The sequence below is a fragment of the Vicia villosa genome, unplaced genomic scaffold, assembly GCF_029867415.1.
Source record: "Vicia villosa cultivar HV-30 ecotype Madison, WI unplaced genomic scaffold, Vvil1.0 ctg.003445F_1_1, whole genome shotgun sequence".
In the NCBI taxonomy this organism is placed as follows: Eukaryota; Viridiplantae; Streptophyta; class Magnoliopsida; order Fabales; family Fabaceae; genus Vicia; species Vicia villosa.
Window position 1 is genome coordinate 113,983 of NW_026706207.1, and position 25,361 is coordinate 139,343.

General features: G+C 38.2%; 1 protein-coding gene and 1 long non-coding RNA gene across 2 annotated transcripts; both read left to right on the forward strand.

Moving 5' to 3' along the window:
• Positions 1-3,398: 3,398 nt before the first annotated feature.
• On the forward strand, positions 3,399-5,436 carry LOC131641001 (uncharacterized). The gene is made up of 3 exons (XR_009295402.1): positions 3,399-3,728; positions 3,837-4,192; positions 5,075-5,436. It is a non-coding gene; the product is annotated as an uncharacterized LOC131641001 (long non-coding RNA).
• An 8,108-nt stretch (positions 5,437-13,544) lies between these two features.
• LOC131641004 (uncharacterized) lies at positions 13,545-14,823 on the forward strand. Its single transcript, XM_058911341.1, has 2 exons — positions 13,545-14,171; positions 14,614-14,823. The coding sequence occupies exons 1-2, from the start codon at positions 13,545-13,547 to the stop codon at positions 14,821-14,823; spliced, it is 837 nt and encodes a 278-aa protein (XP_058767324.1).
• Positions 14,824-25,361: the final 10,538 nt, after the last annotated feature.

Consider the following 25,361-nt stretch of genomic DNA (forward strand, 5'->3'; position numbering starts at 1 on the left):
TCATAGTAATGTCCTTGAAGAGTGTTCATGAACATATCAACCAGCTCGGATTCAGAAAGTGGTGGATTAACTTGAGCAGCCATTTCTCTCCACCTTTGGGCATATTCTTTGAATGTCTCATTGGTCTTTTGTGCTTGATTCTGAAGTTGCAACCTAGTCGGTGCCATGTCGATGTTGTATTGGTATTGCTTGAGAAAGGCATCATACAAATCCTTCCAAGATCGGATCCTATTACGCTCCAGATTCATATACCAGTTCAGAGATGCCCCAGACAGGCTATCTTGAAAGCAATGGATGAGCAATGGTTCATTGTGAATGTGAGAAGCCATCTTACGACAGTACATGATAATGTGGCCCTTCGGACAGCTTAAACCCTTGTACTTCTGAAAGTCGGGAGTCTTGAACTTGGGAGGAACAACCAGATTAGGAACCAAGCACATTTCTTCAGCGTTCATCCCATAGGCACTAAAACCTTCGATAGCTCGGATCCTTTCCTCAAGAATCTTATACTTCTCAGCAGATCTCTCAACAGGTTGAGCTCTTTCAGCAGTTGGTATTGGATGCATTTCTGGATTAGCAAACTGAGGACCACAAAAAGCAGGATGAGGAACTTCTGAATGAGGAGGTGGAGTAGGAAATGGGAAAACAGGCCCATTCATAGTTGGCACTCCAGAGGTTAAGGGCATGGACCCTCCTTGGTTTGAAGCTCCAAGAGTATCAGCAGTCATGAAGCTAAATGGCATCCCAAGAGTAGCATTAGTCCTTGGTTGGAACTCAGGTGGATTAATAGAAGGTGGAATGACATCAGGTTGACTAGCAGCAGCTTGATTAGCATCAACAGGAATCTCTTGTGCAACAGGAATCCTTTCATTCCTCAAAGCTTGGAGGGCTTCCAAAATAGCATCAACCTTGCCCTTCATTTGGTCCATCTCTTCTCTAATGGCAGCTTGATCTTGTTCATAGTTCTCCATGATTCTTCTTCTATGAGCTCTTGTCAGATATCGGTGTGGAGGAATCGTCTTGACTGATCTGATGGAGAGGAAGAGTGGTAAGAGTCTTGATAACCATGGATGCACATGCATGAATGCAAAAATGTTAATGAAGATGCAAATGTATCATAAATCAGGATCAAGGATCAAGGCCTCTTGGATAACAACTTCTCATGGTCAATAAGATATGGTCGAATCCTCCAGATTCAGAGGTTCGACGTTGCTCTCTGGATAAATAGCTTGTGCATAAGTCAAAGATGGTCGAACCCTCCAGATTCAGAGGTTCGACGTTGATTCTGATAGATAACTGATGTAGAACTTCTATATAAGTCAAATGTCCCAGGATCAAAGGTTCGACGTCTTTTATTGAATAGCAGAAATCCGGGTATGATGGAGGTCAAGTTTCCTGTCCCACCCCAATCTCACGGGTATGTAGTCTAGACACGGACGAGTGGTCCCTAATGGTCACTAGGGTCTACAGTTCCCATGGGGTACAAAGTGTTTGAGGCAGCAAGGGTGCCAGACACAGTGTTCCATGAAAGAACCTCGCCCAGTTGTGGTACCCCATGTTGAACTCGAACGTAGCAAGGGCCACGGGAGTCAACATGAGCATCCACGCTAATCCTATGTGTCACTGGCCTGGGTAGTGGGCCTTTTACCTCACAAAAACCCCCCACCTGCAAAACAGAACAGAAGACCCCAAGGAACACAAAATATAATCCATATGCATGATGTGCAAGCAGAAAATAAACATGCAAACATATATACAAGGTATAGACATAAAACAAGTAAACACCCAGTAAATAAACAAACAAACGCAGGCTAGGATCGACTCGCTAAGAATGGACCCGCAATAGGTCTAGCAACATCCCCAGCAGAGTCGCCAGCTGACGCACGCTCGCGAAAATGAACAACAGAGTCGCCACCAATATATTTATCCCAGAGAGGGAAAGGAATATCAGAAAACCTAAGATGGATAAGAACGAGGTCTTTCGACCAGAGAATCAAGGTACGGGAGTCGGTTACGCGAGGGGAAGGTGCTAGCACCCCTCACGCCCATCGTACTCGATGGTATCCACCTATGTTTGTTGCTATCTAAAGGGTGTATAAATCTAAAGCTTAATTACTAAGGGAATGCATGCAAATGAAAGAAGAAGAAACACGGGGAAAATAAGGTTTTTAAATAATTGTGCTCGCTTAGGCCCCGCGACCTAATGCCTACGTATCCTTTTCAGGAATCAGAGCGCCGTAGTTCGGCTCTTTAGTTTTTGTTTGTTTTTGTGTTTTTTAGTTGAATAGTTACATTCGCACTCCGCTGCTCGACCTCTGGAGTCTTAAGCTGGGAATAGAGCGGAAATAACGTGTCCGATTAAAGAATGCCTCTGAGGCGAGATAGAGAAAAGAGTTTGAGCGTTCGAGCGGCACCCTAAAGCAAGGGAGACTCGAGTTGCTCTTTGGTTTGTGTTTTTTAGAATTTGGGAACTTACGCCTGAATGGAACCCTAAAGCAAGGGAGATCCAAGCACTCGAACGTTCCCTAAAGCAAGGGACGTTCAAGCTTCCATTCCCTTTTTAAGAATTTTCACTTTTTTATTAGTGTTTTATTAAGTGTTTTCTTTGTATTTTTTAAAGGGATTTTATTTTGATATTTATTAGATGTTTTAATGTTGAAAAGGAAAAGAAACTAGCCTAAGTATGAAGGGAATTTCTACCTAATGTTATCATGGTTTCTACCTAAGGTTAGGAATAAAAGCATATGAAAATAAAGATCACAATTAGAAGTCAACAAGTAGGATACATGAAAATAGTACAAGAGCATAAAATAGAACAAGTCAAAATATAGCACAAAAGTGAATTAAAAGTACTATTATTTTTATGTTGATCTTTATGAGAGAAATTGAATTACAAGTCAAGTAAAAAGACTAAAACAAATAGCCTAAAACTACTATTTTTTATGATTATTTTTGTATGTCAAAATTTGTATTAAAGGCTAAAAACAATAGGAAAAGTCAACATTTTTATTTCTAAAAGACATAACAAAAAAACTAATTAAAATCTAAAAGAATCAATTAAAAAAAAAAGGAAATAGGGGGTGCAATCCTGAATTGCAGGGTGTGAAACGCAGGGCGCTGAGCCCATTGGGTCTGACCCAATAGCAGTTTTTGTTCACAGATTTTTGTTATAGATTTCTATGGCAGAAGACGGATAACAGGCCTAGGGGGTGTGGATGGTAATCCGGCCCAAGATCATTGTTTTTTCTTTGTTTTCAACACGGGCCAAGGGGGTGTAGAGAGAAGATTCATGGCCCAATGTTATTGCATTGATTCAGTTTATTATTATCAGATTAACAATTAAAATAAAAAACAATTTAAATAAAAAGAAATAGAAAGGGATTAGGGTTCTCGTTGTGTCGTTCCCTATCCCTCTTCTCCTTCTACACACCAACGGCGGCGATGGAGAATCTCACCGTCTCCGATCGAAACATCTCAGCCTCTCAATCACAAAACCTTCATCGCCCTCCTTCCACCGTGAAGCAAAATCATCATCTTCCGTCTCTCATCTCCGAATCGAACAAAATCACAATAACCGAACACCAAACGCGAGATTGAATGCATCAAGAGGTTTACCTGGAAAGTAATTGAAGATTACGAAGTCAAAGAGGAGATTTCGAAAGCTCAGGCGCAAAGAGTAGAGTTCTTCGATCGATTGGCGAAATAAACGCGCCGAGTACTTTGTTCCGGTAATCTTCCATTATTCTCTCTTTTCTTGTGCTATCCTCTTCTCCTCTTCTTGAATTCTGTTTTGTTGTTGTGCGAGGGATTGGTGGTGATGTTGATATGTTTCGCAGATGAAAAGAAAATGGAGACTTGATGATTCGTTGATGAAGATGAAGATGATGATTGTTGTTGAAGGTTGCTAATGATTGAAGAGTTCTTGGTGATGATTGAAGGAGCAGGATTGGTGAAGATTTTTCTGTGAATTTTTCGTGTCGATTTAAGATGATGATTGATGAGGAGTTTGAAGGATAATTGAATGTGAAGTGTGGATGAAGAAGGTTCAGAGAAAAGAGATGAAGATGAAGAGGAATGAAAGTGAGAAATCGTGGAGAAAGCGAAGAATGGTGGTTGAGAGTGGAAGAATGATGGAGAGGCTTGAATGAAGGTGGAGAAGAGAATATATAGGTGGAGAAAATCGATTCTGAAGGTTAGTTCAATCTCTGATTTTCTGTTATCCTTTTGTTTCTGAATCTGTTTCCCTTTTCTTCTCTGAATTCTGTTGATGAACCGTTATACGATTCTGTTAGGGTTAGTTGATATTCTGTTATCATGGATAGGAAGTTACAACTGATTCTGTTATATGTAGTTAGGTGGTTAGAAGTTAGTTATAGGTTAGCTGAGCTGGCAGTTAGTAATTGGTTAGGATTGGACTGAATTCGGTTAGGTAGTTATGCTGAGCTGGCAGGTTAGTTTGTTTTCTGTTAGGTTAGTTAAATAGTTTGTTATGAATGGTTAGAAGTGGTAACTGTTTTGAGAGCTTGTTAGAAAGGGTAACTGAAATTGGTTAAAGAAATGTTAGTGAATGGAAAGTTCTATGCAGGAAAATTATGGTTAGAGATTCTGTTATATGCTGTTAAGGGATTTTTGGGGTTTGTTTGTGAGTTGGTTAAGTTATGAGGGTTATGTTAAGAGGATTACATTAGCGAATGGCTGGGACTGTTATAGTATGGGGATTTGGATGTAGTGCAAAGATTGTTTGGATTATGCAGGGTCTCAAGTGTTTGGGTATGGGACTGGTTGTAACAGGTTCTAGTTAAGTTCTGTTATGAACTTGTGTTGGTTTGCTCTGTTAGTAACTGTTAGTTTTTGTTTGAAATTCAGTTAGAATAGGGTATTGGTTTAATGAATTGGTTAATAGGTGTATGGAGAAGCTGTATGTGATTGTTAGTTAATAGGACTGTATTGAATATGTTTATGAATGACGATTTTTGTATGGTGTTGCAAGTTTTGGCTGCTGTTAATTATTGTTTCATGCTGTGATGATGAAAGGTGTTAGATTGTATGTAATTGGATTGGTTTAATCTTGCAGGTCCTGGCTTGGTTTTGGGGATGGAATATGGGGCATGAGCTGCGGTAGAAGTCATATTGAAGAAGAGATTGAGAGTAATGATTGTTGGTTGCTGATAAAGAAACCGAGCCACTGGAAAAAGAATGCAAGGGAACAGCGTCACCGAAATTGAATGTGCTGCTGTTGAAAAATATATATTTTTTGTAATTTTTGTAATGAATGGAATGGATGAATATTGTATGTAATGAAGTTTATTTTGTATGGGAATTATGCATGAGGCTTGAAGTATGTAAGTTTATGGTTTGAGTTATGACTATATGAAGGACAATTATGGATGATTGGAACAATGACAAGAAGTTGTTCGGGAATTCGAATGATATGTAAAACTTGGTTTTAAATAATGGATGTCATTTGATGTGTAGCTTTTGGTTAGCGGATGATGAACTTGTATGATATGAATCAACTCCACAATGAATCTTGAACCGTATCCAGACAAAACCTTGGTCGAAATTCATGCACATACTCTTTAAATTACACCCTTGCGTACACTTCAATTCGCCATAACAACTCAAACATTAATTTGCCCAATGCTTATTCTTTTTCAACTTTAATGAAGACGAAAGTAACAGTACAACCCTGGATCTCCATCATCCTTGATCATAATATCAAATTTATTGATTTAATGATGTATGAAGTGCTAGATGACCTAAAAATGCGAATGATTATGAAGTAATAAGCCAATCAATAGAATAATTAGACGGGCAAATTTTGAGGTGCAACAGATACAAAAGAAGCTAAAATTAGTAACTTGAAAATCAAGAAATCAATCAAATTTGGAAGATTGGCAAAGGTGATTTTAAAGATCAATGGGCCTCCAATTCGTGACCTAATGAAAGTCTATAAATAGGTGAAGCTATGCACATGAATAAGGGTTACAAACCTGGGCAGAGGAGAGTGGGCAAGAAGTCAAAAAGTCATCCAAGAATTGAGATTCGGTTTCAGAGAATTGCAGGTTTTCAAAGCGATTTAAAGATCACAAAAGCTTCCCCAAGTGATTTGGAACGTGTCTGGATCATTACTTTACCTTAGCACTCCCAGAATTACCTCATATTCGCCAAGGTATGTGCTTCTGAAAATCCACTCGATCTGATCATTATGTGCATCCTCATTGAAAGATAATTGCATATTCTTGTTTGTTTCAATGCTGTGAACGATTCTGGGTTGATTATTTTGTGTTTGCTTGCTTTAATTTCACGATGCCATTAGAGGCCGGACGAGGTGTTTTAGGTTTTTTTTGGGGCTTTCGTGTAGAGGTTAAATTAGGGAAAGATAATAACGTGTACAGGTTCGTATGAGGGAGACGAAAAGGTATGAGGGGTCGCGAAACGTTTATATGCTTGCATGCTCTATTCGCTGTTTTCCAGGTATGGTTTGCTACGAAGAAAATAGTAGCAAAATCGTAGCAAAATCAAAGCAGGATTTGCAGGTTTTTGGAGAAGACGACTGCGTGTCGTCTGGCCATTGGTCCAGTTTGAATTTCTGCTTGGCGCGCACGTTTGGAGAACAACCGGATCCAGTGTGTTTCAGCCTTATGCGTACGATGCGCCCTTGTGTACGTGGCCATCAGATCTTTCCCTCCTTTGATCAAACGCTCCCAGAGGCGCAGGTTCACCATATTCCTCCACTGGCGTGTAGCACTGAATAGAAAGCTAAGTTTTTCCTAATTTTTTTTTTATTTTTTATTATATAACTTATATTTTCTTATTTTATTTATATATATATATATATATATCAATTTAATTTTGTTTTTTTTCTTTTTAATGATAAACTATTTATTTATTTTATTACAAAAAACTTTTCTTTATATAATTAATATCTATTCATTTATTTACTTATTAATTTCATATATTCTTTTTTCTCTATTTATTTAATTATATTTTTATATTTATTATATTTTACTTATAATAATTTTATTTTTAATTATTTGTTTATATATATACCACATATTTATTTAATATTTATTTTTCTTTTTCCATTTAAATTATATTTAATTATGTATATATCTTTAAATCCATATTTATTGTATTTTAATTCCAAAAAATTCATAAAAATTATTTGTGCATTCGATTTTATTTTCTTATCCCGATTTAATTAATTAGGTCGCGAGACCAATAATTAATTAAATCATTTATATTTTCTTATTTAAATCATACCCTAATCAGGGTTTACGACGAGCATTCCAATACACTGAAATATATTTCTTTTGTGCCTTTTCAGGGTTATCAACATGGTTCCTTCTGACTACGCGCCACACCTGTCACAAAGCTAAGTATTCGACGCTAAAAATTGAAAATCTATTTTATTTCCTGTTTTTAGGGTTTGTCTTACCTTCATTTTTCTGCCTCCCTTTTCTGCCTTGTCTTTTCAGAGTTACTTCCGAAGTTTCCTCCGACTCTAACCATATCAGATCAAATTCGAACCAAAGCTAAGTAGGCTCGCTTATTTAATTATTAATTGTTATTTACTGTATTTATTTATTTTCTATTTTCTGGTTAACCCTGCCAACCTTCGAATTACCCATACACTCACCCAACTTTTATTTATCATCTTTTTCAGGATTGACGATTGCCAAAGCTACGTTATTGGTAACCCTGAACCCTATTTTTTTTATGTCTTTTATTACTTGTGTCAAACCCTGATAAGGGATCCGCTGGTTTCATTGTCCCCTTCCCCATTATCACTGTTAATATTAATTGTTGTGGTTAGTAATTTTAGGGAGTGTAACTCTGAACTGAATTAGCGTCACTTAAATTTACAAGATAATATAACTGAATATAATCACGTGATTGCTGCACCCACGCACACTTTTGGGGTAACCTCTCTGTTGCCTGTTGCCTTGTTGCCTTGTTGCCTGTTGCCTTTGTGTTGTTGCAGAATAAGCTATGTCCCTCGAATTTGAGGATACCTCAGCCATGCTGCCTCGATAATTAAAGGTCATACGACCCTAAATGATGCTGCCTTCGATACACTAACATGACCTCGACCCTCGGATGTTGCCTACGGAAAAAGGCTGAGGTATCTTCTGGCTGCCTACGAAAAGGCTTATTCTGATCCTTACCTTAGACTACCTGCCCTTCTATGGCATGGGACAGTCTTATGGCAAAGGATGCTTCGATGACCCTTCAACCTCCAAACGAAAGGCTTCCTGCCCTCTTATGGCAAGGATAGACCCTTTCATTCTGAAAGGCAAAAAGAGACCTATCATCTGAGTTTAAGGTAATTGCCCCTAATTGCCTTGCAATGCTCAAACCTTTTTATATTCTTTCTCATAATTTTTCAAAAGGGCAACGCTTATTCACAAGCTAAAGTCCCTATCTTTTTCATCTACTTTTTCTAAACAAACGAGCAAGCAAAGCAATTAAGAGCCCATGGGAAAACCATGGATGCAAAGGGTGCCTTACACCTTCCCTTTGCATAAATTACCCCCCGAACTTAGATTTCTTTAAAAAGGTTTTTTCTGTTTCTTTTTGCCTTTCTGATTTAGTTTGGATAAAATAAAAGTCGGTGGCGACTCATGCTTAACCGCGACATTTCGATCGATAAAAAAGTCAGTTCACCGTATTACACCAGACCTCAGATTAATTTTACTGAACACGCACGCCCCAACTAGTTGATCCATTAAATCATCAATTCTCGGCAACGGATACCGATTCTTGATGGTAACCTTATTCAGCTGTCTATAATCCACACACAGCCTCATCGAACCTTCTTTCTTCTTTACTAGTAACACCGGCGCACCCCACGGCGAAACACTTGGACGAATGAATTCCTTTTCAAGTAATTCTTCTAATTGACTCTTCAATTCAGTCAACTCAGATGCCGACATACGATAAGGTGCCATTGACACAGGACTAGTTCCAGGAATCAATTTGATAGCGAATTCCACTTCTCTCTCAGGTGGCAACTCTTTAACATCTTCTGGAAAAACTTCGGGAAAGTCACATACTACCGGTAATTCACTACTCACTGCTTTCCCCTTCACTTCCATAGATGTAAACAACATAAACACGGCAGCCCCGTCCTCCATCGCCTCATCCACTTGTCTAGCAGTCATCGCCAAGTCCTCAACCCTAACATCTTCAAGAAAAATAACCGTCTTTGTGAATCAGTTGATATGAACCCGATTGAATTGCAACCAGTTCATTCCCATAATAACATCGAGTTGTTCCAACAGAAGGCACACTAAGTCCATTCCGAACTCCCTACCAAAAATATCAATTGGACAATTCAAACAAGCAAACAAAGTAGTCACTAAACCCGACGCAGGAGTGTCAATAACCATACTTCCATATATATATATATATATATCAGATATTTCTAAATTCAATCTTTTAGCACAATCCATAGAAATAAAAGAATGAGTTGCTCCAGTATCTATAATTGCAACTAAAGGTGTGTCATGGATAAAACACGTACCTTTAATCAATCGATCCTCAGGAGTTGTCTCGGAACCAGATAAGGCGAACACTTTACCACCATCTTGATTCTTCTTCGGCTTAGGACACTGCGGACTAATATGACCTTCTTCGTCGCAGTTATAACAAGTCACATCCTTCCCCTTGCAATCTGCAACGAGATGGCCTGCCTTACCACACCTATAACACTTCTTCTCTTCACTCTTGCATTCATGGATACGATGTCCAGGTTCACCGCACTTATAGCACCTAACAAGAGCTCCAAAGTCTTCCGCGCTAGGCTTCTTCCAACCACCAGTCTTTAGATTACTTCTACCATACGGTTTACCCTTATCCATAGGCTTCTTCCCCTTATTGTAAACTAAATTGCAGGAGTGAGATGACTTCAGCTTGAGATTATCCTCTTCATAGATTCTACTACAATCTACTAAGTCAGTAAATGTACGAATCCTCTGGTATCTGATACCCTGTTTGATTTCGTCACGGAGACTATTCTCAAATTTAACACACTTCGAGAATTCACTCGCTTCATCATTGTTATAGTGAACATAATACTTAGCCAGCTCAACAAACTTGGAAGAATACTCTGGCACTGTCATATTACCTTGTGTCAGCTCCAAAAATTCAATCTCTTTCCTGCCCCGAACATCTTCAGGAAAGTAACTTCTCAGAAATTCTCTCTTGAACACAGCCCAAGTAATTGCTACACCAGCAGTTTCAAGTTCATCTCTACTAGCAACCCACCAGTCATCAGCTTCTTCAGACAGCATGTGAGTACCACATCTCACCTTCAGATTTTCAGCGTAATCAATCACTCGGAAAATTCTTTAAATTTCCCTCTGACACTTCTGAGCGCCTTCGGGATCGTGAGTGCACTTGAACAACTGAGGATTGTTCCTCTGAAAACTGTTCAATTGTCTGTCAGCACCAATCCCAGCTCCATTGGCATTCCCTCCCAATACACCAGCAATCATGCCCAAAGCCTCAGCAATCACATCATCGTTTATTCAACCTCTTCCAGCCATTGTTCTGCTAATTCACAAAACAATTCCGTTAGAACAAAAGTATCGACAGTGATACACACACTAGTCGCATACAAGGGAATAATAACAAGACTCTGGTCACAACGACCGACTATGCTCTGATACCACTATTGTAACACCCTTCTAAACCCCCGATAAATTAAATAATACTTTCAGAGTAAACATGCATTTAAGAGCGTTACAATCACTTCATATAAAATAAAACATTTCTCATGCTATTCCGAGGAACATAAATAACTACAACATGTTTTAAAACACAGCGGAATACTTCATCATTTGAATATTTAAAACCATCGTCTACCACATTCAAGGCATAAACAACATTATTCAACAATAAAACCAAAACAAGATTTAATATCCAACTCTAAGGCAAACGTTCCCCAGTGTTACAAGACCAGAGCATGACACAACTCTAAAACTATCGAGACAGCCTACGAGTTATCCTCACCAAGGCAAGTACCGCTACACTTCAATCTGAAAATGATCAACAGTAAGGGTGAGTCTCATTCACAATTAAACAATGTTATCAGTTCATAAACGATAAAACATTAACAGTATAATATTCACCCAATAGAAAATACATTCCAGACTATATATACACACCCACCAAAATACAACAGTTGATCAAACACACAACATTATAACATTGGACAACCTTCCATTCATGTTATAATAAATCATACACCTAATGTAGTGCAACTATATGCATGTGGTACCAATCATGGGTTTCACCCATCTCACCGATCCACCATCATCAAGGATACAGCTACTTCTACTCACTAATTCCACACAATGGGAATTAGCGACCACTGATCCATCTTCATCGGGATTCAGCCACCATATGATTAAGAAATGCATGCATCATCTATCACATGCTAATCACCACTTTAATCAAATGAACAACATTATCATAATTCAACCCATCGCACAGTGTAAACGACAATAACACCTTTCACAATCGTGTACCGAGTACAACAAACCAACACAACAACAACAGGGGATTTACGTCATCACCATACCACATATAACACATCCATCACAAATCACCATTTCGAAAAATATCGGGTTTATAAAATAAAAATGAGCTACTGCTCTTTGGGTTTTAAATAGTTAGAAAATAAAATTATCGACTCGACGTCCAAAACGGACTTACGGTTCAAAAGATATGAGTTTTATAAAAACAATTATTTTTCAAAAACATACAGCGGTAACCGATTACCCTAATCCCAGTAACCGGCTACTGCATCTCACGTAACCCAAGATTCTGTTTTTAATAGGGGTAACCGATTACCTCCACTTTAGTAACCGGTTACTACCTCCCAGACAACAACAAATACATTTTCAAACAGTGGTAACCGGTTACTTCAATCTCAGTAACCGATTACTTCGTACCTGTAACCCGAAAAACCAGTTTTTTACAGCAACTTAAGTTCCCCAAACACCACCCAATCGAACCATTACGATTGTACACGAAAAACAGAGCCAATTTACAGGAAATACATGTTATATCATCAATAAAACAACACATCCAACATCATCAATCATCACAAACATGTAATCATACAAAATCTACAAAATTGAACCTAATGTCTAAAACCCCCAACCTAGAACATACTTCTCTATGGAATCAATAGCATACAAATCTCAGTCCCAACGTCTACAACCCAATAATAGAGGTTAATCGGAAGAGTCCCCCCTTACCTCGAAGGTTGATCGGGATTCTTCCACTTCCTTGCTCTTTCGTACTTTTACGTTCTCTGCTTTCTCCCAATTACTCTTCCTCTTTCTCTTTTTTTTTTTTCCAAAATTCTTGTTTTATGAAAACACAACATAACTTTAGTAAGGCCTTAGATTTAACATCCTCCCTCTTACTAACTACCACACTGGCCCATTACTAATTATTCCATAATTTCTTCTTTAATCCCATTTTAAAATACCGAATTTCTAAAAAATTAATTTAAACTCTAATTAAATTAATAAATAGAAAAATATGGGGTGTCACATACCACATGCATAGTGTCAGTTCATTCATATGCATGATTTTCATAACATGGTTAAATGTGTTTCAATGTTATGGTTTGATGATGTGTTGATTTTGTGTTGTTGAATTATCTGAATATAATACAATTGGGTGAATAATATAACTATGATGTGTTATTGTTTATGATGCAATAATATTTGTTAATTGTGATGAGACTCGCCCTTACATGTTGTTATTTTCAGTTTGAGGATAGCGGCTTTCGACTTGGTGAACATTAGCTCATAAGTGAGTGTGTTTAGTTTAGCGTCAGATGTCATACTATGATATTGTAACACCGGGGAACGCGAGTTTTGAGTTTATGGTTTTATGACTCTATTTGTTTTATTTTGAGTTTTGAGGGATATAGTTTCAAAGATGTTGAGCTTATCTGTATGATTGATTTTTCCGCTGTGTTAACATGGGTTATTATAAATTATGATGAATTTTCTCAGTGAATGCATGACAATGACATATGATGTTTATTTTTAAATTGAATTGTGGCACCCTTGTTCATGTTACTCTGAAATATTTATTTAATTGCCGCGGGTTTTAGAAGGGTGTTAAAATAGTGGTATCAGAGCATAGTCGGTCGTTGTGACCAGAGTCTTAGTGTCAGTCTTCCCTGTGTATGCGACTAGTACGAGTTAACTTGTCGATACTTTTGTTCTGACTAAATTGTTTGTGATTTAAGTAGAGCAATGACTGGAAAAGGTGGAAGAAACGATGATGCAATTGTCGAGGCTTTAGGGATGATTGCTGGCGTGCTGGGAGGAAATGCCAATGGTGTTGGGATTGGTGCGAACAGACAATTGGCAGAGTTTCAGAGGAACAACCCTCCGATGTTCAAAGGCACCCATGACCCTGAAGGTGCTCAGAAGTGGCTGAAGAAAATCGAAAGGATTTTCAGAGTGATTGATTGTGCTGAGAACTTAAAGGTGAGGTATGGTGCTCACATGTTATCTGAGGAAGCTGACGAGTGGTGGATTGCTACCAAGACAGAGTTAGGTATTGATGGGATAGCGATCACTTGGGTTGTGTTCAAGAGGGAATTTCTGAGGAAATACTTTCCTGAGGATGTTCGGGGAAGGAAGGAGATTGAGTTTGTGGAGCTGAAGCAAGACAATATCACAGTTCCAGAGTACGCTGCCAAGTATGTAGAATTGGCAAAGTACTACACTCATTACAACAATGATGAGGCTGGTGAGTTTTCGAAATACATCAAATTCGAGAATGGCCTCCATGATGAAATCAAGCAGGGTGTCAGATATCAGAGGATTCGACAGTTTGCTGACTTGGTTGACTGTAGCATGATATTTAAGGAAGATAATATCAAGATGAAGTCATATCACTCTCGCGAGTTAGTTGACAGAAAAGGTAAGAAGCATATGGATAGAGGTAAGCCATATGGTAGAGGTAAAGCTGTTGATGGGAAGAAGCCTAGTGGGGGAGACACCAGTGCTTTTGTCAGATGCTACAACTATGGCGAGATTGGACACCACAAGAATGAATGCAAGCTTGATCAAAAGAAATGTTTCAAGTGTGACAAAGTAGGCCATATTGCTGCTGATTGTAAGAAGAAGGTTCTAACTTGCTACAACTATGGCGAAGAAGGTCACATTAGCCCACAATATACTAAGCCAAAGAAGAACCAATCTGGAGGAAAGGTTTTTGCTTTGACTGGGTCGGAAATCACTCCTGAAGATCGATTGATTAAAGGTACGTGTTTTATTCATGGCACACCTTTAGTTGCAATTATAGATACTAGAGCGACTCACTCTTTTATTTCTTTGGATTGTGCTAAGATTGAATTTAGAAATATCTGACATAAATGGAAGTATGGTTGTTGACACTCCTGCGTCGGGTTCAGTAACTACTTCGTCTGCTTGCTTGAATTGTCCGGTCGATATTTTTGGTAGAGAATTTGGAATGGACTTAGTGTGTCTTCCATTGAAACAACTTGATGTAATCCTGGGAATGAACTGGTTAGAATTCAACTGTGTTCATATCAACTGTTTTTCGAAGACGATGTTGTTTCCTAAAGCTATTAATACTGACAATCTGACTATGACTGCTAGACAAGTGAATGAAGCAAGTGAAGACGGTGCAACGGTGTTTATGTTGTTTGCGTTGATGGACTTGAAGGAGAAGGTAGTAAGTAATGAACTACCAGTGGTGTGTGATTTTCTGGAATTTTTTCCAGAGGATGTGAACGAGTTACCGCTAGAGAGATAGAGGTAGAGTTCGCTATTGATTTGGTTCCGGGAACTAGTCCAGTGTCGATGGCGCCGTATCGAATGTCACCATCTGAGTTGGTTGAGCTGAAGAAACAACTGGAAGAATTGCTTGAAAAGAAATTCATTCGTCCGAGTGTTTCTCCGTGGGGTGCGCCAGTATTGTTGGTAAAGAAGAAAAAGGGCTCTATGAGATTCTGTGTAGATTACCGACAATTAAACAAGGTTACTATTAAGAATCAGTATCCATTGTCGAGGATTGATGATTTGATGGATCACCTGGTTGGAGCGTGTGTATTTAGTAAGATTGATCTGAGGTCTGGGTATCACCAAATTTGAGTGAAGGAGGACGATATTTAGAAGACGATATTTAGAATGAGGTATGGCTATTATGAGTATTCGGTAATGCCGTTTGGAGTTACTAATGCACCTAGTGTTTTTATGGAATATATGAATAGGATATTCCATCCCTATCTTGATAAATTCGTGGTGGTATTTATAGATGATATATTGATATATTCTAAGAATGAAGGAGAGCATGCGGAACATCTCAGAATCGTGCTAGAGTTGTTAAAAGAGGAGAAGCTTTTTGCCAAATTGTCAAAGTGTGAATTTTGGTTGGATGAAGTTAGCTTTCTGGGACACATAATTTCTAAGAATGGTATTGCTGTTGATCCTACAAAGATAGAAGCGGTATCCCAGTGGGAAGCTCCGAAATCAGTGTCGAAAATTCGTAGTTTTCTTAGTCTTGCAGGTTACTACAGAAAGTTTATAGAAGGATTTTCAAAGTTAGCATTGCCGTTAACTAAATTGACCAGGAAGGGTCAGGCGTTTATTTGGGATTCGAAATTTGAAGAAGGATTCCAAGAGCTGAAGAAGAGGTTGACTAGTGCTCCTATCTTGATTTTGCCGAATCCGACAGAATTGTTTGTGGTATATTGTGATGCATCATTGATGGGTTTAGGTGGTGTATTGAAGCAGAATCAACAAGTAGTCGCTTATGCGTCGAGACAACTCAAAGTGCATGAAAGAAATTATCCGACTCATGATTTAGAGTTGGCAGCTGTGGTTTTTGTTTTGAAGTTGTGGAGACATTATTTATATGGTTCGAGATTCGAAGTGTTTAGTGATCATAAGGGTCTGAAGTATCTCTTTGATCAAAAGGAGCTTAATATGAGGCAGAGGAGGTGGTTAGAGTTCCTTAAGGATTATGATTTTAGTTTGAATTACCATCCTGGTAAGGCAAACGTGGTTGCTAATGCGTTGAGTAGGAAGTCCTTACATATGTCTATGCTAATGGTGAAAGAATTGGATTTAATTGAACAGTTTAGAGATTTGAGTTTGGTATGTGAAGGTACTCCTAATAGTGTTAAATTGGGTATGCTAAAGCTGACTAGTGGTATTCTTGAAGAGATTAGAAAGGGTTAGAAAGCTGATGTTGAGTTAATCGATAAGTTAACTTTGATTAACCAAGGTAAAGGCGGTTAATTCAGAATTGACGAGAACGGTATAATAAGGTTTGGTGATCGGGTTTGTGTTCCTGATGTTGCTGAACTCCGAAAGAGTATTCTAGAAGAAGGACACCGTAGTTGGTTGAGAATTCATCCTGGTGTTACCAAGATGTATCATGATTTGAAAAAGCTGTTTGGGTGGCCTGGAATGAAGAAGGAAATTGCAGAGTTTGTTTATTCTTGTTTGACATGTCAGAAGTCAAAAATTGAGCATCAGAAGCCATCTGGGTTTATGCAACCGCTATTTATTCCTGAATGGAAGTGGGATAGTGTCATACCCCAAAATTTGCCCATACTAGCTCTCTTATACAAAGCCAAATCAGTACATAAAGCTCCAGGACACACTCTCCTATGCAAGGCTCTGAAACTAGGGTTTGGTCTGCTCAAAGGAAAATCAGTGAATCAATGGCTCCAAGGCATCTCATATGGCTCAATATATCTCACACTATCTCTATAACAAGTATCAAGTCTCGATTCAAAAGATTGGCCACTCATTTGTTCAGAAAGTCAACAATCGACTGGGTTGACCTAAAAGTCAACTGTGGGCAAAGTAAAGTCAAAACTCCTGATTTTTCATCAAGATCCTAATATTGAGGTATCATTCACCATTTGATCAAGTATTGATCATGGTTCATCAAGGAAAGATCAAAAATCAACAATTCAAAAAGTTCTAAATTAGGGTTTTCATAGGAGAAAGTCAACTGAACTTTGACCAGCCATAACTCCTACATGGAACATAAGAAATTTTCCATTCAAAGCTCATCTTGAAGGAAATTTGATTCGCTACAACTTTGTCTCTCACATGCCAAGTCTAAAAATGCTTCATTTGAGAGATATGGACTAAAACATTATAGGTCCTTTTCAAAAGTCAATAAGAAGTCACTTTTTTCAAAAGGACATGTAAGGAGCATGGAAAATAATTTTGATATGAGACCAAAGACACTGATTAGAGGACTCTCTAAGGTTTCTAAAAAGTCCTAGAACTCCTCCATACCTCAAAAATTGAGGGAGGTAGACCTTGTTAAAGTTGGACTATTTTCAAGGGCATATGTGAAGAGAAAAGGGTTAAAAATTCAAATATTTCCAAATGGGCCCATTTTCTTTTCACCCAATCTTCATTTTAAGCCCATGCACGTTCTAAGAATATATCTTCATATTTTATATTAATTATTTTATGGTTTCAATCATTTAAATCATGAATTAATTATATAAAAGTATAAAATTAATGAAAGATATGATCATTGCTTTAAACCTAAGCCAAATACCAATCAAATATTCTCATTAAGACACCCAAATTTCGTTCACATGACTTGGGGTACAAAAAGATTGAAATTATGCCATATTTAGAAACATATTTCTTCATATTTTCCAAAAACTTCAAACAAAGATTTGATTGGATTTTCCTCAAGATTCAACCCTAAATCATTCCTATATATATATTCATAAACTCAGCAGCTACTAGGGGACGAAAAATTGGAAGGAGGCAAAGGTTCTTGAGGGTACAAAAATTTCCAAATAAGAGGAATGATTCGTTTTTGAACATACAGCCAGATTGAAGTCCAAACGGCCATCCTACTTCACTCATAAGGTAATATAAGGTAGGAATAGGTCATTAGACAAGCCCCATGAGGTACAGATTTCGTGTTTCACATTCACCATAGTCATTCATATGCTTGAATTTACTATTACGTGTTTTAATATGTTTCCATGGAATCTAATCGTTTGCTTGAGTATATGGCGTGATTTAGAAGAGATATGTGCTAATTGTTTGAAGCTCAGACGCAAGGATCAAGTTGCACCATTGTTAGGGCATTAATGAAGTGCATCTTCGTTCTCATGCTTACAGGCGGTTTTGGATCATAATAATCACACCATTCGACTCGTGACAGTCAGTTTAGTTGATCTGGGTCTCTTTTGATTTCGTTTACGGTCTCTTTTGTGATTTCTAAGTTGCAGGTTATTTGGCTACCGCGAAAAATCGCAGCGAAACTATAGGGAATTCGTAGTAAATCTGGGCACTCTATGAGGAAGACAATGAATAGTGCCATTGACTCCTTGGACTGTGCGTGCATGCGGCCCATTGGTGGATCAAACGATTCAAATCCTCTCTCCTCATCCATTCGCTGGTCAGCGCAGCTGGAGGGGCCCACGTTGAATATTTCCAAGTCAGCATTTGCTTTCATATATATCAAATAGCGCGTGTATTGTAAACAACGAACGAATTGTCCTAGCGGCGAAGAAGCGTGTACGAAGTTTTCTATATGCAAGGACCTGGGTTCGACCCTTGTTTCTTGCACATTATTTTGTTTAAATTTTCAGGATATCTTCATTCATGGATCCTGCGCTATACCCTCACGTATGCCCACAGTACAACCTCAGATGGAAGCCTTCAGATTGTGCCCAGCGCCAGATCCAAGGGTCCCAGTACCGATTCCCCACGGTGTACCCTCATGATGCAACCACACCTGATCCAGAGCTGAGTATTTCTTTCTTTTTATTTATTTAATTGTTTATATTTGTTTTCTTTTTCTTTAGTTTTTTCTTCTTTCTTTTTTATTAAATTATTTTCAATTAAATAATTAGTATTTTTAACAAATATTTATTTTTTATCGAAAAATCGATTTTTCCTTTAATTCTAATTTTTATTTATACGCTTAATAAGTTAAATATTAGGTTTAATCTTACAAGTATTAAATTTTATTTTGGCTCAACTAGCTATCTGATCGAATTTCCGATTTCATCAAACCTTTTAGGATTTGCTCAACCCCATTTATTTATCTTATTTGCCTTTTGGGATGAAATAGGGTTTATACCCGTAGTTAACGAATCTTAAATGCACTAACACTTCTCTTCTTCGCACTTTCAGGATTACTTCAAGATCTTCCAGCCACGCGCTTCACCCGACCAAAAGCTAAGTTTTCTAACCTTTTTTATGTATATTTATTTTTTTTAATTCCTCTTTTATTTATTATCAATGCCTTGTATTTGCCGCAAAAAGTTTTCTACCTTTCTCTTCTTCATTTTTCAGGATTAGCCAAGATCCTCCGACTACGCACCATTAGAGCTAAGTTTCCAATCCTTATTTTATTTTATATAAATATTATTTTACTTTTTGCATTTTGCCCAAAATAGGGTTTGCCTCGAATAGTCAATGCACTCACCTTTATTTATTTTCCTTTTAAATTTTCAGGGTTTTCAGGGTTCGAGGAAGATCAAAGCGTCCAAGGATGTTTAAAATTAATTATTGACCCTTCTTATTTTCCGCCTTTTAATTTCCCCCGCCCCGCAGGTGTTTATTGTAATAGCGTAGGAAATTTTATTTATGCTTTTATTTTATTTTAATTGCGTGGTTAGTAATCCTAGGGAGTGCAATATTATTAATTGAATATAGAATCACTTAATTACAAGATAAATGTCATCGAAGTTAACCACGTGATTGTGCCACACACACACCTTTAGGGTAATCCCTCTGGTTGCCTTGTTGCCTTAATTTTGTTGTCTAAAAATAGTCAAGTCCCTCGATTCCGAGGATACCTAAATCAAATGTTGCCTTCAAAGTTATTGAAACTCCCTCGATGTTGCCTCGGTAAATGATTTGTCCTTATTGCTAAGGTATCCTCGCATGATGCCTTAAATGACTATTACATCCTTCCCTTAGACTACCTGCCCTCTTTATGGCAAGGGACAGTCTTATGGCGAACGATTTCTCGATGACCCTTCAAATCCAATTGAAAGACTTCCTGCCCTCTTATGGTATGGATAGACCCTTTCACCCGAAAGGCTAAAAGAACGATTTTTTCAAACTTAGGGTAAGTAGCTTTTAATTGCTTGCTTGATTCAAATTCAAATCAAAAATACTTTTCCCACTCATTTTTCAAATACTTTCAAAACAAGGCTACGCTTATTTACAAGCTAAAGTCCTTAAACGAATCTTTTCTTATTCAAACTTTTCAAACAATTCAAAAGTGAGCTAAGCAATTAAGAGCCCATGGATAACCATGGATGCAAAGGGTGCCTTACACCTTCCCTTTGTATAACTTACCCCCCGAACTCAAAATCTTTTCAAAAGGTCTTTCCTGTTCTTTTAGCCTTTCCAATTGGATAAAATAAAAGTCGGTGGCGACTCTTGCTATCCGCACATTTCGATAAAGTCAGTTCACCGTATTACAGAACTGGCGACTCTGCTGGGGATGAATAAAAAGAGGGGTTACCTTAGAGCTTAGATCATTTATAACTTGTTTGTTTTTGATTGCTTTACTTTTCAAAGTTGTTATGGGCATTGAATGGAAGATGAATCCTATACCCGGATTCGAGTGCACCTTAAGATAGGAAGTGGCATAGTCATGGCGACCTCCTTCATGTATGTGGAGGATTGGTCAATATGAGAGTTCACGCTTAAGTTAGGCCTCTATGGGTGTTTGCATGCTTCTCTTGTATGAGGGAGGTTCGTGTGGAAATCTGTGGGTGAGTCGGAGCTTAAGGACCTTTAGTTACCTTTAACCCATCTTGGCCTTTAGGAACGTAGTGGGGGGACTACTCTTGATGTATGTTGAGGGCATAGTCGCTACCCGATACTACAACTCAGATAGGTTCTTTCTCAAAGTATCATTGCATGGTATGTATGTATCATGTTCGAGGGTGCTTTAGAAGGACTGACCATTCTGAGTAACTTGGTAGAACCCGTTGCTGATATCATCCTTATCCTTAGAAGTACCTTTGGGGAAGGGTAGTTACCTGGTCATACTTCATGCAAACCTTTAAACTTAAGGACTCTTGTGTGACTTGTTTGTTATCTAACCTTTCTATTTCCTTGCAGGATTTGCCTGTAGGACAATTCGTCCTCATTACTTTATGCTCTAACCTTCTATTTCCTTGCAGGATTTGCTTGTAGGACATTTCGTCCTCATTACCTTATGCTTTAACTTTCTATTTCCTTGCAGGATTTGCCTGTAGGACAATTTGACCTTATGCTTTACTTAATGCATTGCATCTGCATGACATCATAACATCATAACATCACATGTAAACTAACCCTTTCAAGGATCTTAGGGATTTAGGGCGCACAATTTCATGTGCTCTTATCAAGGACGAAATTCCTATTTAGGGGCAGGAGGATTTACTTTCCTCTGGCCATTTGTCTTCCAAATCAAAGACACCGTACCTATCAAGGGGCAAAAGGATCTATTTTCCTTTGGCCTTATGCCTTCCAATTCAAAGGCTCAGTACCTATCAAGGGGCAAGAGGATTTATTTTCCTCTAAGCCATGTACCTTCAAATTCAGAGATATCCTGAATCAGAGGCGATGACCCACTCGATATGGTGAGCTTGATTCTCAAAGAAGGACATTCAAAGACAAAGACTAAGATTCTTTAGACGAAGCAGTGACCAGTCATTTCCTGATGTCGCAAACTAAATTTCCTAACGATCCTTGAAAGTATTGCATCCGCATTCATAACATTGCATCACAGGTTTCCACCACAGGTTTCTCACCTCCTCGCTGTTTATTTCAGCATCATGAATCTCGAGCAATCAGTCAAAAATCTCCAGGCTCAGAACAACCAATTCCGAGAGATGATCTTTAACTTGGCCAAGGGGCAAGAAGAATTAAAGGAACTCCTATTCTTGGGGTACAATTCCAATGCGAGATGCGCTTATTATTCGAACAATCTTGTTTATGGTGTAAAGGATGGTAGACCGTTGAAGCGTGCCATTAAAGATTTAATCATGACACTCAAATCAGAAAAGACCACGACAACTGAGTCACGATAATGGAATCACGACAACTGAGTCACGATAATGGAATCACGACAACTGAGTCACGATAATGGAATCACGACAACTGAGTCACGATAATGGAATCACGACAACTGAGTCACGATAATGGAATCACGACAACTGAGTCACGATAATGGAATCACGACGACTGAGTCACGATAATGGAATCATGGCGACTGAGTCACGATAATGGAATCACGACAACAAAGTCACGACAACTGAGTCACGATAATGGAATCACGACAACTGAGTCACAACAATCAATTCACTCATATGATCCAGACGCTCAGGGCGATCGAGCCAACGAATTCTAACACCTACTATAAACCCAATGCGAGGTGCGCGTACCATTCCAACAGTCTTGGACACTACACAAACAATTGTTGGACATTAAGGAATAAGATTCAAGATCTGATCAATGACGGAGAAATCAAATCCAACCCTCCTGAAACCCCTGTGGTGATCACCGCTCCTATGCCTAATCATGACATGATTGATTAACGTCTCGACGGACGAACTTTTGGATCATTAGATCTACTTTCATTTGCATGTTTATTTTCTGTTTGTTTAAACACTTGAATTATGATAGACATTATCTGTTTTAATAATCATCATCAGTGCATTGCATATGTTTGTCTTGAATAAATTATTTCGCTATCACTCATCTAAATTGCATTTTTACTTTGCATATGTTTTATGATACTCAACTCCTGCTAAAGCTGTATACCTTTTGAGGGAGGATGACGAAAACGATACCTCAATCTCATACAGTATGCTTTCGTACAGACTATGCTGACGGTGTACAGGCATTGTTTCAATTCGTAAACAGTGGAGATATAAGGATGTTAATACCTCGTCAACCCCTTTGAGCCTAAGAAGTAGAAGTTTCTTTCTTGTACTAATCAAAACCTTTGATCATAACCTGGGGCAGGGTAGTTCTCAGTTAATTTGGTTGTGCATTTTATTTTAAGAGAATCATTCAGTACACCTTTCAACAGAGGTTTCAATCACAAGCGTTCATCCGCACACATCAAAGAAGTGTTGGAGATGTCAATCAAAAGCCAATGATGGTTCATTAATCATTAAGCAAAGCAGTCAACATCTTTCAAAAAAAATATATTTACAAAGAAAAGCCTGCTAAGTCAAAAATCAAAAAGATGACTTAGGCAAAAAATCAAGGCATCCCGCTGACTGTAAGCTCAAAATAGACAGTTCAGGCAAAAGTTAGGGATATCAAAAAGATGAAAAAAGAGAAGTCCATAAATTCTTGAACAATACAATGTTGTGACTACCAAAAGGAAGAAATGACTGCCATCTCAAAAAGTTCTCTTTGTTTGTGAACCATCATCATTATCAAAGGTGCAAATCCAAAAGTCTCCTGGAAACTGAATGCATAAGTTGAATTAACTGAGCTTAGGATTGAAGATCATCACGAAGAGGGGTGGGTACAATCAAATTTTGAGCCTTTATCCTTTGTTTCTTAAACCGTGAACCAAGCCACGTTACAACCCTTGAAAGTCCTAATTGAAGCATGGTTAGTTCGAAAGCATATTGTCATCAAAAAGGTATCCCGACTCCTTAAGGTTACCAAAATGCTAAGTTGATATCACGTTTTTGTTACGAATATTGTGTTTTTACAAACATCACGCCTTTACATCTCTTGTTTTAATGTTTTTCAAAAACTCAAGACAAACATATGCATTGCATCTCATGAATTCATTATTAAACAAATTCTTCTACATAATTTCAAATGTTAGCAACAGAAAAAATTTGCACAGGGTACAACTAATGACTAAGAGTTATCCCGACATACAAAATCACTTCAGAAACAATGTCTCTTATGTATTCAAGGGGGACAACATGGTTTATCCAATCAATCTGGGGGCAATCAGGTCAAACTTCAAAAATCTCTCAGAAGCATCAACAATCAGGGGCATTATACTAAGTACTAGGGGCATGTCGCCCATAGTACACACCTCATAAAGTCCTCGCGAGGCGAACCCTTCTAAAGTTCTTTCTAGAAGGGGCAAATTTATGCAAGTCCAGTCAGACATCTTGATCAATACGCAGTGGTGTGGCCTAATCAATCAAATCCAGGAATGGCAAGTACTATAATACTGGGGGCAACTTTCAATACACCCATGTCTCCCCACAGACCTGGGTCCACAAGATCATATCCCCACAGAGCAATCATTAAGAAGATACCTTCAAATGCTCCCGTCCCGACAAAGACATGGCTCTCCAACAGAGTTTACATCTTCAACACTACCTCTTCTCCAACATGGGTTACTAATACTTTTGTCCCCAATCAAGGTCCATCAAGTTACTGATCATCCCCAAGCAAGAATCATAAATTCCCAGCTGAGCATCTTCAAATAAGATCAGACATCAAAGACAAATAGATTTATTTTCTCAATCAAGACAACATAAATCATATTCACATATCATATGTCATAAACATATTCATACATTGCATACATTACCTCGTAATGAACTCATCCATAACATACAAAGTTTCTCATTTATTTTGAGGGACTCGTTACATAATACATGCATCATGACATTGCATAAAGACTAACTATACCTATTACAAGATACAGGTGCAGACAAATGAACGAAACCTCCAACTTTCCAAGATCTAATTCATTTACCACGAACGGTAATGACACGATCATTTTCAAAGATCTAATTTAGTTACTACGAACGGTACTGACACGGTCAATTCTCAGAGATCTAATTCTATCATCACGAACGGTGTAGATACGATCACTGACCTTCCCAGTCTAATTCAGTTACTACGAACAGTGCTGACACGACAAGAGAATCTAATTCTATCATCACGAACGATGTAGACACGATTATCTCTCCAAGATCTAATTCAGTTACTACGAACGGTGCTGACACGACAAGAGATCTAATTCCATCATCACGAACGATGTGGACACGATCAACTATTTCCTAAGTCTAATTCAGTTATTACGAACGGTACTGACACGACAAAAAGATCTAATTCAGTTACTACGAACGGTGCTGACACGATCGACCTTCAAAGATCTAATTCTATCATCACGAACGGTGTAGACACGATCATCTTCCAAAGTCTAATTCAGTTACTACGAACGGTGCTGACACGACCTACTCTCCAAAAATATAATTCATCTACTATACGATCAACATTCAAACAACTACTTATTAAACACTTCAGTCTCGACATCTGGATGGCATCTTTAAGCCCATCTCCAACAAATATTCC

Excerpts from the sequence above, each read along its gene's own strand:
- LOC131641004 (XM_058911341.1), top strand. The coding sequence starts at position 13,545 with ATGTTATCTGAGGAAGCTGACGAGTGGTGGATTGCTACCAAGACAGAG. Across the intron at positions 14,172-14,613 it reads CTGCTGATTGTAAGAAGAAG|ACGATGTTGTTTCCTAAAGC; the intron begins GTTCTAACTTGC and ends TGTTTTTCGAAG.